Source organism: Xylocopa sonorina, chromosome 3 (assembly GCF_050948175.1).
Source record: "Xylocopa sonorina isolate GNS202 chromosome 3, iyXylSono1_principal, whole genome shotgun sequence".
NCBI classification, from domain to species: Eukaryota; Metazoa; Arthropoda; class Insecta; order Hymenoptera; family Apidae; genus Xylocopa; species Xylocopa sonorina.
In genome coordinates, this window is record NC_135195.1 from 12554751 (window position 1) to 12568726 (window position 13976).

Genomic DNA, 13976 nt, shown 5'->3' on the forward strand with positions numbered 1-13976 from the left:
CGACTGGGTTCGCAGGCGAACGATGGAAATAGCGTAGTCATGTCGGTTTGACGTGTAACAAGAAACTCACCGCGCTCCGGAGTCGCAGACACGCTCTTCACCGAAAACAAGCTAATACTCTAACGCCACTTCGCTTTGACGCTGGGCGCAACTGCATCAACGCTGATTTACTCTAATTCTCTAGTAATATTCCAATATTAGCCCATCCTAATGCTGTAATACTGTCTTAATATTAGTTCGCGCCGAGTTCCCGATACTACATCAATATTAGTCCACTCTAATTCACTAATTACGTACCGCCAGCTATTTACATCGATGCTACCGATATTATTCAATCGCACCGTAGCTTTAACTAGTATTACCCCGATATCAACCAGCAGAACCGAATTTTCTGATACTCGCCTCTGGTCCGCTCTGATCCACCGATTCTCTGACTAACGTTAACTCTGCCACAATTTTCACGAATTTTCCTATGAAAAAAATCATCAGCTCCGCTCGAGAGTCAAACGAAACCCTCTTGTACGTTATTTTTACTATTCTTCCTTTCTAAAAAAAAAAAGAGAGAGAGAGAAACAAAAGAGGAACGCAGATGCAAGAGAATAATTGGAACGTTTCCTGGCGAGCTACTTTCAGATGTAGATAAGCCAGCGAACAATCTCCATATTTCGGTGGATCCGAGCGGAGCGAGCAGAGACAGCGGAGCGGCTCGGTTGATATTTAGGTCGTGTTAACAGTTCGCCAGCGGAGTGGTGGCGTCGTTAACGAAACGTAACGCTCGATAGAAGCGGCGTATCCACCCACGCCGGTTCGAGCACGCGCCCATGTCTCAAGGTTACCTCCACGCTTCTTATCCCGCTGGTATCACCGCGACGCGGTGTCGAGATTCAACAGATCGCTCGATTTCACCCAGTCGAACGATCGTTTGTATCGTTCGATAGCTCCTGAGGGCGCGTCCTCGCGAAGTATCGCGGGGGTGCGCGGTTGCGTTCGAAGTCGTCGACTCGAGCCGTGGGCTATTCGATGATAAACGAGAGACTGCTCGTCGCAACCGGTTGCGAGTAGGTAATGATCGAGTGCGATAGGAAGGAATTAACGAGGATATTGGATAATTACAACCGTGAGAGCGAGAAACAGATGGAGAACGAATTGGGATTCACGTGTTTCTGGAAAAACTCGCGATTCTGATATTTAAAAGAACCGCGAGGACACGTTCAACCCCTGTTATTTTTCTGTAGAGAGATCCATTTGATTGGAAGCTCATTGTTTTCGAAGGATTTCTAAAGAAGATCAAAATGTAGATAGATTTTGCAAGAATTATCGAGTCTGTAGCGGGGAGAGGGTTGTCAGAAAAATTAGGGTGTCGAAGCACTGGAGCACCCCCTGTTAACGTGGCGGTAGCTAGTAATTCGCAGCCACCGAGCAACCGAATTAATTGATCGCGCGAATTCTCGAAGCGTAATAAAGAGCGTCGGTCAGGAAGGGGTGAGAGCGGCGAAAGAACCGGAGAACAGAGGGTGGAACGGAGGCAGCGCGAGGGGCGCGGGACAGGTTGATGAAACCGAACGGACAGGAATGAAAGTCGGGCAAGATTTATGTCCGCGTTAATTACTGCGTCGTCGTCCGCGGGATCGCCCGTTGACAGCCTCGATTATGTTTCTCCCGGCGTTCGAGGAAAATCGGGGTGCACCCTCGAAACGGCGCGCGGTCCACTTTCTCGTATCGACTGCGCCGTCAGCCGCGTAGAAAGCCTTTTTCAACGTTCTTTCCGTTAGACGAGCGCGTGAAAGCGGGCAATTTCTGCCTCTTCCTATATGGGAATAATTGTTGTTTATGATTTTGCATGAATTACGGTTGTCTGCCATTGTCGACGACCTGCAGCCGGTTGACGCCCGCCGCGGAGCGGTATGAAAGCGCGTCCACTTTCTTGGGAAATATTCGTTCCTCGAGTAGCGCAACGAGTGTGGGACGTTACACCGCCGTTCAGTTTACGATTCGCGTGAGACTGCTTTCCGATTTCTTTCGTTTTACTGATATTTTGCTCGAGCGTCGCTCTATTTCGAAGCAGCTGATCGATTAGCTGAGACAGTCGAGGATCGATCGGTACGAAATTCGCAGAGTTTGTTAATTCGTCGAGTCGCGTCTCGTTACCAGCGTATCGGTAATTAGAAACAGACGTAGCAGGTTCGAGGAAGCGGCACAGGCACAGGAAGATCGATCGCGCGCGAATTCTGCGAATTCTTCGAATACCGTTTAAAGAATCGCTTCCGACGAAGTTCGAGGCGACGATGGAAACTTGCTAGTCCGTTCTTAGTTGCAGCGAGCGACTCGATAACTTCCACAGAGTGACCGTACGCTTTATCCAATGCAAAAGTAGCAATGATGGCATCTGCGGTTTTTCTAGTCCGCCTCCGTTCCGTGTATCGTACCAGCGCTTTGACAGCGACTTTCGTTCGAGAGATCGTTGAAAGTGCAGAAACAGAAAGCAAAGTCTCCACGAAGGTTCTGTTGACGATGTGCTGGTGTCAGTGGGAGTCAGTGAAACTGCAATATTTATTTAAAATAGTTTAATATCTCAACTACGTACCCAACGCAGCTCCGTATCTGTGAGTTTTTCTGAATGTGAATAAGAAAAAAAAAAGGAAAACTGGGAGCACACAGCAACAACGAGTAGCAAACGCGAAGGGAGATGGAATATCGACGCGGATTCGGACCGTTATCCGGCGAGGTAGTACCCGTAGCGCACTTTTCGCCCCGCGAAATTGCTCCCGCGAAGTCGACTACGGCGAAACTACGCTCCCCTGGATCTCCACGCTCTCTCTCTCTCTCTCTCTCTCTCTCTCTCTCTCTCTCTCTCTTTCGCTCGTGTCTATTACAGGTCCGTGCACCGCGCACACAATCCAGGCCGGCTTTCTCGTTTTTCCCGGGCGAAAAATACGGGCGTTCCGGTTCCGCGAGGCGACGGAAATGTCTGCATTACCGCGCGCTTTCTCCGCAATTTCCTCGCGCGGCCCACCAGAGACGCCTCCGGGGCACTCTCGAGCGGGCCGCGTTACGCTCAGATTTATCGCAGCCAACCCGCACGCCGCGATACGCTCGAATCCGCCTCGACGTCGAACTACTTGCCTTTTCCTCGCGAGCTTATCTCTCTCGCCGCGCTTGCACCCCGTTCGCCAGGGGTTGAGCCGCGCATCTGGAGCCCCGATAACGCTTCGAGGCCCTCGATAACGGTAATTTTCCACGCTCTTCGCGACTCTCATCGATCGTACGCTCGATAGCAACGTCTGATTAGATTCGTAGGAGGCGCGGATTCGCTCGAGACGTCGAGAAGAGGAACCGGTCGGGGGTGCGTTCCAGGGAACGCGGTTACGAGACTCCCTATTAGAGGGTAATACGTATTATCGATTTCGGGACGAGGCGTGGGTTATCCCCGGTTCAAATCATGACAAATGTACGCTACCGTGTGCGTACGGGGTTGTGCGGTGGCTCGACCGCGCCCTGGAACAACTTTTTCCAGCCTTTTTTCTCCGCGTCGACGGCACGTATCTCGCCTGTTTCGAAACTGGCCCCGCGGATCAGTATAGTCAAATAATGGAACGCGCGCGATTATTCTTTTCGCGGATCGAGCACGGACATTTGTTTGATCCGCGATTTCGCGCGACTCCTCTCTGCTAACAAACATGTTTTTTTCCTATTTTTTTTTTTAAATTTTCGGCCACCGTTCGAACGAATCGGACGAAACTGAATCGAGCATCGCGAGTTTCATAGATCTCCGTTCTATGTATATAGGGAAATACGTAAGAAAATTGGAGAACGATTTTGATAGACGAGGATTGTTCGAACGTGCACAGGAAATCCACGAGACAGGGTCACGATGCGCGTGTCGCTTAAAAAGGTCACTTCGAACGCTTCCTCTGGTATGCAATTAAGAACGCTTCTACCTCGGAAATGAAGTATATCCTTAATTATCCTCTTCAATGGAACACCAGCCGAGAACGTAGCAAAGTAGACGAAGAGGAAACATGTGCGGTGTGTCACCCATCAATTCAAAATTAAAACTTCTGCCCAGTCAGCTACCTCTCTTACCTTCGAAACGTATCATCACCAAAGAAACCATCACGCGTCTGCTTACCCGCGAACCCACCATTCAACCCTTGTAAACCCCAGCCCACACCCCATCGCATCCATCGCACCGTCGTGCATCGAACTAATGGACGTTTCTTCTTTCTCGTTTCAGCAGCAAAAATTCGTGAAGAGGACGGCGGAGGAGTTGGAGCCAGCCGGCGGTGGTAGCGGAGACGGTGGGTTCGGCGAGCCACCGGTGAAGCTGCAATGCACGCAGGCACAGCATCAGCACCAGCAGGGTCCCGGTGGCGGCGGTGGAGGCGGGCCTCATCACGGCCACGGTCAGCATCAGCCTGGAAACGGCGCGAATTCGACAGGGGCGAACCACGGTGGCGGCGGCGGCGGCGGTGGTGGCGGTGGTAACGAGGGGTTGACCAAGTTCTCCGTGGAGATCGTGCAGCAGCTGGAATTCACCACGTCCGCGGCGAACTCTCAGGCCCAACAGATCTCCACGAACGTGACTGTGAAGGCCCTGACGAACGCGTCGGTGAAGAGCGATCTGTTGAACGCGTCCTCGTCGCCCAAGTCGGGACCAGACACCCCTGCGTCTGCTGCGTCGAGGCCACAGGCCGGAAACGGGGCTGGGGGTGGGCCAGGCGCGGGTGGTAACGGCGCTGGTGGACCAACCGCGCCAGGTGGCATCGGATGCGTCGATATCGGGAACCTGGTCGAGTGCAAGCAAGAGCCGGACAACGAGTTCGTGGACCTCGACCAATGCGCGGCTGCGTTGGAGAAAGACGCGGCCGCGAACGGGGCTGGGTTCCCAGGGTTCTCCGACTTCATGGGAGAAGACACGGGCGACGAGATCATCACCTCTGACGCGTTCAAGGACCTGATCTCGGAGATCTCCGACTTACATCCGGAGTTCATGAAGGACTTCGACTTCGAGGAGAAGATCCCTGTGGACGCGTTGGCGAACAACGCTGCGGTGGCCGCTGCCGCTGCCGCAGCGGCGAATAACAACAATAATAACAACAACAACAACAGCATCGGGACGAACAACGGCCAGATCAAGATCGAGGACGACAAGGACGCCATACACCAGCAGCACGGGAACCAGAACAACAACAGCGTGAACAATGGCACCAATACGAACAACGGGACCGCGAACGTACCCGCCAATTCCAGCCCCGGCGGTCTTGGCTCCGCTCAGTATTCACCCGCTAGACTACCCTATTCTGGCCTTGACTTCAAGTCCGAGATGAGCCCAGCTGCTCAGACCTTGAAGCAGATGGCGGAGCAGCATCAGCACAAGAGTCAACAGCTAGGTCTGGGTGGGTTCAACCCTGGCGCCGCGGCTGCAGCAAGAGGACCCACCGCTCGGTCCCCGTACGCGGAGTTCCCTCAGTTTGGCGGCACCTCGGACTATCTTGGAAGTCCTGGCAGCGGTGGTCCACCTGGTGGACAGACCCAAGCCACCGCTGGCGCTGGCTCCTACCACAAGAACAACGGCACCGCTGGATTCCAGAGTCAACAGGCCAACGACATGTTCGTAGGCTCGCAAACCCAATTCGCCGCGGGCCTGGCGGACATGAAGAGACCGCAGCCAACCGCTGGTGGGAAACCCACGATGCTCGGCCCAAGCGGTGGCTACAAGCAGCAGTATTCGCCGTACGGTAGCCCCGGATCGATGCCGAATCACGGCAGTCCCGGTTACCCGCTACCACCGAGGGGCTCCCAGGGCGGTGGACCCAATCAAACCGGATCCCAGGGACCCTTCACTAGCTCCACGCCGCCCAGGCCTCCCTCGGGACCCGGCACCTCCACTCTGCAGATCAACCAGGCGCAACAGCTACACATCAACAATCCCGGCCATCAGATTCAGGTCAGTGAGGCTTTTCGCGTTTCGGTTTCTACGATTGATTTTCGTGCGAAGATTTATTAACTCGTTTGCTGCTTGCTCCGTGTTATGTACGATGCGTGGGAAAGATAAAGGGTATACCTTGGGCTGTTTCAATCTTGGAGTATACTAGGTTACTGTGGTCATTATGCAGTTACTCAGGGTAGAGAGGTTAGATTGTAATATGTTGATTGCAGTAGGATATTTCTGTGTATATTTTTAATTGATGGAAGCAATAATTTATAATTCTACTCGTTAATCTGATTTAAGAAGCGATGTAATTGAAACAGTTGAGAACAACAGCTTGGAACAATGAAAAATAGCGCGTTTTGCAATAGTAATGAATCGATATTTTATTAAGCAGCAAAAGGGTCAATCTCCCCATTGTCTACCGATCTATATACAACCCCATCGCGTTTCACGGTTTCATTTTCCCACTCGGAACGTTAAACGTACTATTGTACCATACCGTTCGAAAGTGGAAAAACCAGTCGATTCGATTTCCCTCGTTTCCACGCTTTCGATAAAATGCAGATTTCTCAAGTCTGCGTCTACACGCGTAACGTCCCACTATTATCAATCGTGGTTCAACGTTCGATCGTCAAGTATCGAAGAAAATAAGTAGAAAATATCGTCGATGCGCGAACGATCGGAAGTTCGAGTACCAACGTGCGTGGAAGGCAAAGAAAAATTGAACGGCAAAACCGGAATCGACGCGAAGATCGTGCGCGTGCCAGTCGAGGCCGAGTGATATCTGTTGCGTCGCGACGACACGTCTATTTTTGTCGCCGCCGCCGGTGGCGACGACGCTGGTGGCGACGCCGGCGAAGGGGCGTACCGGCACCGACTGCCGCCGTTGCTGATGGCGGTGGTGGCGGTGGTGGTAGTGGCCGTCGCGTTAGTGGTGGTAGCCGAGGAAACGAAGGGATGCTGGCGTCACGAGGGCGCCGCGACGCGCAACAAGTAGTCTGCTCCCACTGGCGCTCTCTTTAGAAATTTTCCCTCTCGCAGTTCGCCCCCACCGTTGTCGCGATACGCGGCCGAAGGTGGCGGAGGAGAGGGTTGCGTTGCCGTGCGCAGCCGGCGTCGCGACGCCGCCACCGTCTGCTCGATTTAACCTGCGCCTGCAATCCGCGTCAATACGCTTCGGACGGTAGTCGCGAGGTTGCACTCGCGACAACCTGCACGCGACGACCCTCGTTCCTCCCCTTTCCGTTCTCCAGCGTCGATTTTCGCTATCGATTCGTCGCGATTTCAAGCGTTACCATTGAATCGACAGAAAGGAGACGATGCCTTCGAAATAAATGAATTTTCTTTTTCACTGCGTGCTGTACTCGCATCGAGATCTCATTTTAGTTTATAACGCTGGGCTATTGGCGGAGACAATTTTCGACACTTTTAGTTGACAGCGTTGTCAAACAGTATGGAAATATGATCGGTGAAACTGGGTCGTAAAGCGGGGTTTTAAGACGCTGAAACTGAGGCGGGGAGTAGGTTAATGTACGATGCGGTTGGAAGACATTTCCGGGGATGTAAAATCTTTTTGCCACTCGGTTTTATTACCCCACTTCACGCTATTTTATTACGCTCGATTCGGGAAAAGATTTGCGATACTGACCGTGTAGATGTTGCTCTCGTTCAGCGGATCCAAACCATTGGCGATTCTATTGCTGTCTTGGCTAGGTCCACTGTTGCGGGTTATCCAAATGCTTTTTACGTGCTAATAAGATTTAAAATTATAGAAAAGAGGAGTTTCGGTAAATTGAACAACTATCGTTTCCTTCAAAAGAATATGGTCGATATATAGTGTATCGTAGTATTTGGTTTTGGAAATATTCAGAGCGAAATCGAAATTATTATAATACAACCTAACTAACACTGAAATGTACCATTAGAAGGAACCACCAGCCAATAATAGACGAAATTAGTTTTCCAAAAACGACCGCGACGCTCACAAGGAGAAAACTCGCCTGTCCATTGTGGTCGTTTCGAGCGGATCTTATCTGGTGGTCCCTCGAGCTCCTCGAAGAATGCCCGTGGAAACGCTCTCTTCGTCCAGATCGCACGTGGACACGTCTGTCCCTCGTAAATCACTCCGGCTAGCTCTCTCGTATTTGCATCTCAATGCGTCCAGGCGAATGACGCATTTTTCCGACGCTCTTTCATCCCCACAGATCTCGATTTCACCTCACCCTACGCGTCTCTTTCTTCTCCGCGGCTTTCTCCACCCATCCTCTCCGTCTCCCTTTCTCTCTCGCTCTTTTTTTTATTGTTATTACGCTGCACTTTCATCTTCTCGACTGCGCCGCGGTTTTTCTCCCCCGTTCCTCTGCCATGGAGCAGATTTCAACGTTTCGTCGAGTAATGGTTATTATCTGCTGGATTAGTGTACACAGTACTTCGCCAAGCGCGGGGATTACGGTTGAGTGGGTGTTTTCCGGGAAGGATTTACGAGAAATCTTGTATTATGAGAATTAATGATGCAAAATTTGGGAAGGTAGATTCGTCGCGTTCGTTTACCGGAAGTAGACAAGGATCGCTTGAAACGAAACGATACTCGTCCTAAAAATTCTGTCCTATCTACAAAAATTGCCTGCTACTCTCTACGTTATCAGAAGTACATTGAAAACAAATATTATCCCGACTACTGAGCGTATTACGCAAAGAAAGACAAGGAAATAATAGCAAGTAAGCTTGCTGGCAAACGTATCGAGCCTGGTACCGTTTAAAAAGAGTTTTCCTTTCCACTCCGCGATTCGTTATCGGTAATCGCGGGAAAGGGTATTTGCATACGCGTCGACCGCGACGCCCGCACGCGTCCGTCTGTCGCGGGACGCGTTGAAAATTTCAAAACGACGGCTATCACCGTCCGAAGAATGTTATCTCTCGTTGGAAATTTGCATATCGTCCGCCGCGACACCGAAAACCGACCGCGTTCCCACCGTTTCCTCCTTTTCCTTTTCCCACCAGTGTGGCGTTCGCTGCTGGCTTCGAGCTGGGCGCCGCTTTCGCATCGGTTAATCGACGACGCCGCTTATCAGCGGGCGGAAGTCGGAAAAAGGTGCCGAAACGGAGCCAGTTATCGCTCGCGATGCCCTCCACGTTTCCTTGTCTCGCGGTAATTGCCGCGATCGCGCGTTGTTATCGAATTTCGTCGCCTGGAATGCTAACGACTCGGACATTTCAGGTCGTCGCCGTCACACGGAGATTTCCGCGTGACGTTCGCGTATCGTTGATTCCGTGTGAAAATCGAGTGGACCCACGTGTAACGATGGAAATTAGTCGGATTTATCATCGGAGAAATGTCGTTCGCGCGTATCGTAGCAGCGGGGTACCGTTCATTTTTCTATTTAAATGTCACGACGCAACCTTCCGTCTCTAATTTCAAGCTTGATCCGAACGCGCGAAACTTGGCAGAGGCCGCTGAATGTGTTATACAATCGCCAGGTATATGCAGAAATTGCAACCGCACGTGGACACTGTCAATCTTAGCAAACAATCGGTATTTCACTGCCGAGCGTTCCAACGACAGTTACGAAACGAGGAGGGTATCTCGTTGAACGTTTTCCCCGGTCGCGAATTCGCCAGTCTTCCTTTTCCTCTTTTTTTGGAGCGTTTCCAACGGGCGCGTCGGAATATCCGAGCAACGCAGAGCGTTCTCCTCGTCAGCCGCGCTAATAAGCGGACACCAGCGTATTACCGGAAATTGAGCGTCCGCGCAAGCGCCTACCCGTTCTGGTTCAAAGGTTATGTAAACGTTCGATCGTACGCGCCTCGAATGCACGCGAACGCGTGCACGATGTCACCGATGTTATAATTTAGGGAAGGCAATCTCGATTTCTGGTCTTCTTTCTTTGATATAAAATTAAGCGCGAACGTACTCGAGGGTAATTTGTTAGAAATGTGACGTATCGATTTAATCGTTAATAAAAAATAGCCAATACGAATATCCATTTCGGTGATTCGTGTTTTATGTGATCGAGGGCTTTCACTGTATAATACCAGTGTCATATTAACGTATCAATTGCATTCGTTACGATAATGTATTATACTATATTGGAGACAAATGTTGTAATTTCATGGATAGATAGAAATTAAACCGCCGAATAAATCTGTACTAAAACATTTATCAGAAAACAGTAATCCAACTGTCAGGATTATAGAATTCGTTATCAATCAGCCGACTGTATCATTGGTAATAATTCGATACTGCCGAGAAGATCGTTGAAATTTCCGCTGGATAACATTATCCGATGTCGCCAGCTGCAATTTCGGATTTCGTTACCATTTTCGGTGGTCGAGGAGCCTGTCAACGGCCAACGAGATCATTTCTTTCGCGCGTGCCTGGCTTCTCGAGTCATTGACGTATTGTTAGATAGGCTGAGGAACGTTCACTTACTTATGTAAACGAACGGTACTAAAAATTGCCATTACGCACGTATCTAGGCTTCTGTGAAGCCTCGTTCTCGGTTTATTTATGTTTTCTAGCAAACAAGTGTACGAAACATCGCGATTCCCTCAGAGCCTGTCTAATTTTAACCAACAAATGAATTGATACGCCTGCGAGACGTTCAAAATTCTTCGAGATTTCGATAGACGTACACGAAATTTGGTGATCAACGTCGTCGACCTGGTAGAGAGGAGCTTCGCACACTTTATTCGGTGTTTTTATTCGTGCTGGTTGGCACGCGGAGAATCTCGGCCGGAGGGGATGCTTTCACCCTCTCGAACGCGACTCGCGCTCCCTTTTTCTTTCGGGACCACGAAGCAATTTCCGCGGTTAAAGAAAGTATCGAGGCTAACGGAAAAAGCGAAAGGGGAATGCCAGAAACGACATCGCTCCTACCCTCTTTGGACCAGTTGTTCCAACTAATTCGAGGTAACCCCAGTTCGACCCGCGTTTGTGCCTTCGAATTCACGTTACACGCTTCGTTCACGTTCCAAAGAATATTTAACAAATTTACATCTTATCCAGAGAAACTGTAGTTTATCCGGAATTGAATCAGAATCAACATCTTTCGATCGTTCTCGAGTAGTCTTCTTTTAAGCTGAGAATCGGTATCGATCGTCGGTCGCAGCGTTCTCCACGCATGGAAGTATAAATCGTCCGCGTCGTCGGTTGGCGACCCTGCCTCTCACCTATGCTAATCGCACCACGGCTTAATTGACGAAATATTCAAATGGTCAGAAGGCTTCGAGCGCGTATTCAAATGATAATGACCGCGAACGCCCCGGCGTGCTTCTTCCTCCTTTCGAAAGGTGGCAACCTCTTCTTCTTTTCATCTGTTTCTCGTGCTCGCCGCCGGGCGTTTGTCACCGTTTTAGATTCGTCGAAGATACCCGATTATCCGCCGCGCGATCGTCCGACGAGTCCGCGGGTTTCACGGTGACGGGTTATCGATCGACCCGCGCCGTCGATCTACATATTCGTAATGGCGCCCGAACAAGGACGCGTTTCCTTCCCGCGTGACCTTCATCTTGACCTCAGACCAGCGACGCGTAGATCTCCGACTCGGCTCGCGATCCATCGCGTTAAATATAAATTGCTCGGACTTATTATTGTCCCGCAAACAGGAAGCTCGATCTTTCGAACCTGACCTTTGAACGATAACGCGTTCTTTGCCAGCTGGTTTCAAGCGTTTCGGTTTCTCTCGCGCTGCTGTTTGTTAAGGAAGGATGGTGGCGAACGGGTTCGACGTTCTGAGTTTGTCAGTTTTACGAGACTCTCGAGGGAGTAACGTGTAATTAGTTCGAGCGAACGTATTTTATTTGTTATCTTAACAAGAATTTCTGCGTCTCTGCATATGCACGCGTGTCGATATTTATTCGTAGCTTCGTATTCAACGCTTCGTTCCCGCGTCGGGACGCGCGCCACTTGAGGCACGATTTGATAATGAAACAGCACTCCGACTTCCGAGCCGCGGAGTACTGTTCCGTGTTTCTCGAACGTCGCGGTGTGTGGTCCAGATATTAACGCTGGCGTCCGCAACAGCCTCTCGTGGCACACGAGCCACCAGCCGCTGTTTTCTATTAATTAGTGGCTTCGTTGTACGGGGCGTGTTTGCAAGAAATTGGTCAATCACGATGATTAAGTACCCCGTTGTTTCTCACGCTTATCGTGATAAAAACCTGCCTCGATATCGTAACTCAGCAGATTAGAGCGAAACAAATCGGGGATCGTTGTTGGACCGACCGTGAACGAGTCGAATAAAGAAGCTGTGCTTCCAGCTGCTTGTTGCTTGGTGTCACAAAGTGTGTGGGTCAGAGAAACTCTTAATATATAATAATTAATAACTCTTGTCAATTTTGGAACTTTCAATATTACAAATGTATAACTAGTTCTTCGCGACACTTAGAATACGAATTTAAATGGCAAAAACAAATTATTCGCTGAGAAACATGAAATCTTCTATCGCAACGCGTTCTATTCGAAAACACCGCGAAACATACATCGACGTACCATCACCAGTGCACACGTTCACTCATCTCCGTTGAAAAGACCCGAAGATTCTACTCAGCGAGCATCTCGACGTTCCCAAAAGACGCGTCCCGCGGTTCCTTCCCCTGAATCTCAGCGGTGGCGAACGCGGTCACATCGCCAGCCGGTTCATCCCCCGACGGACGCATCGTCCACCGACATTTCCACCCACGACGCAACGTCGAAAGGTGTGCATTCCACAACGGTGTGCCGCATACCGCGCTGAAATCGATACCAGCGTCCCGTCGTTCGTAACCTACATCGTGTGTCGAGCCGCGTACAGGGTACAGTCAACGGCAAAACGCGTCCTCCGCCACCCCCGTCGTCCATTCTTCCGAATCGCGGCCATCGGCTCTCGCCGCTGCGTTTTCATCCCCCGACCGCGAGTACACACCGCTTCAACTGGCGCGTTCCGCGGTCGCAGTTCTTCTTACTCTCTGTCCCTCTTTTTTCTCTCGCGTGAAAATAGACGATTCTCTATTTCTCCGTCCCTTTTTCTCATTTTATCGTTGCTCGTTGTTCGAAGGACGCGTGTGCACAGGGTTTTCGATTGTTTCGCGTGCGGTTTCGAAGCTGGTTTCGGTGGTGCGATATCGAGAGGGACTCTCTCGAGTTCTGGTAGGAGTGTTTACGTATGTGCATATAATCTTCTCGAGACTGTCTACTTGCCGATATTAAGGCGATGACGTGGGTTTAATGGGTATTTGTATAAGTGGAAGGTCTCGATCAGTTGGGAGATAGCAGGTGGTTAACTTTCCAAGTAGGTTTTAGGGATCGGTATCGTTGAATCTACCGAGCCGATTGCGATCGACGAACAAAATTTTCGATTCCATTTCCCTCGACATACCTCGCGATTGATGAGATAACGCCAGATCTCCGCCCTTAGATACCATTTGAAAAAGTAGACGTCAATTCCCAGCTCTCGATACCTTTGAAATTTTCGTGCAACAAAATCAGATGATCGCTGGCGAACACGAGTCACTCGATTCTACGGATAGAATAGGTACTTCCGAGTTGAACCCCTTTCCAGGTCAACGTAGATACAATAACCATTATATTTCAACAAAGAATCGTTCGGACCGATTTTACGTGTACACAGCGGTCGACGAGGGGCGCGAACTTAAAGCCCGTATCGATTACAGGGGTATTCGCGCGCGTTCTGTGTACGCACGCACGCACCCACGCACACCACCCGCCATTCATTACTCGTTTTATACGATACAATATAAATCACGCATGGACCGCTTTAATTTTTGCGCGCCCCGCAATGACAGCAGTTTTTTCGCCTCCCCCACGGTCGTACACCCCACCTACCACCCTCCACTCTGCCACCGTATATTTGCATGTAAAACACGACGTTCTCCGTCACGGTGTAACGCATAAATAATAACCGTGAGTATAGTATGCGGATATGTAAACGCGTCTCATCGAGCGTCCGGATCCAAAAATCTTGCAGCTGGTTAACTCTGCCAGGGGGTGGTTTCTTTATGGAAGAGAATCATTATTAAAGTAGATCATTATTCAGTGACGGACCAC

At 50.3% G+C, this 13976-nt stretch overlaps 1 protein-coding gene across 2 annotated transcripts in view; it reads left to right on the plus strand.

The window, feature by feature from the left end:
- Mam (neurogenic protein mastermind) overlaps positions 1–13976 on the plus strand; it is a 180211-nt gene that overhangs the window by 119992 nt on the left and 46243 nt on the right. For both annotated transcript variants that reach the window (XM_076910999.1, XM_076911000.1), the window contains one exon: positions 4235–5947. In XM_076910999.1, coding sequence (XP_076767114.1) covers positions 4235–5947 — 1713 coding nt within the window. The remainder of the gene's footprint in view (positions 1–4234; positions 5948–13976) is intronic.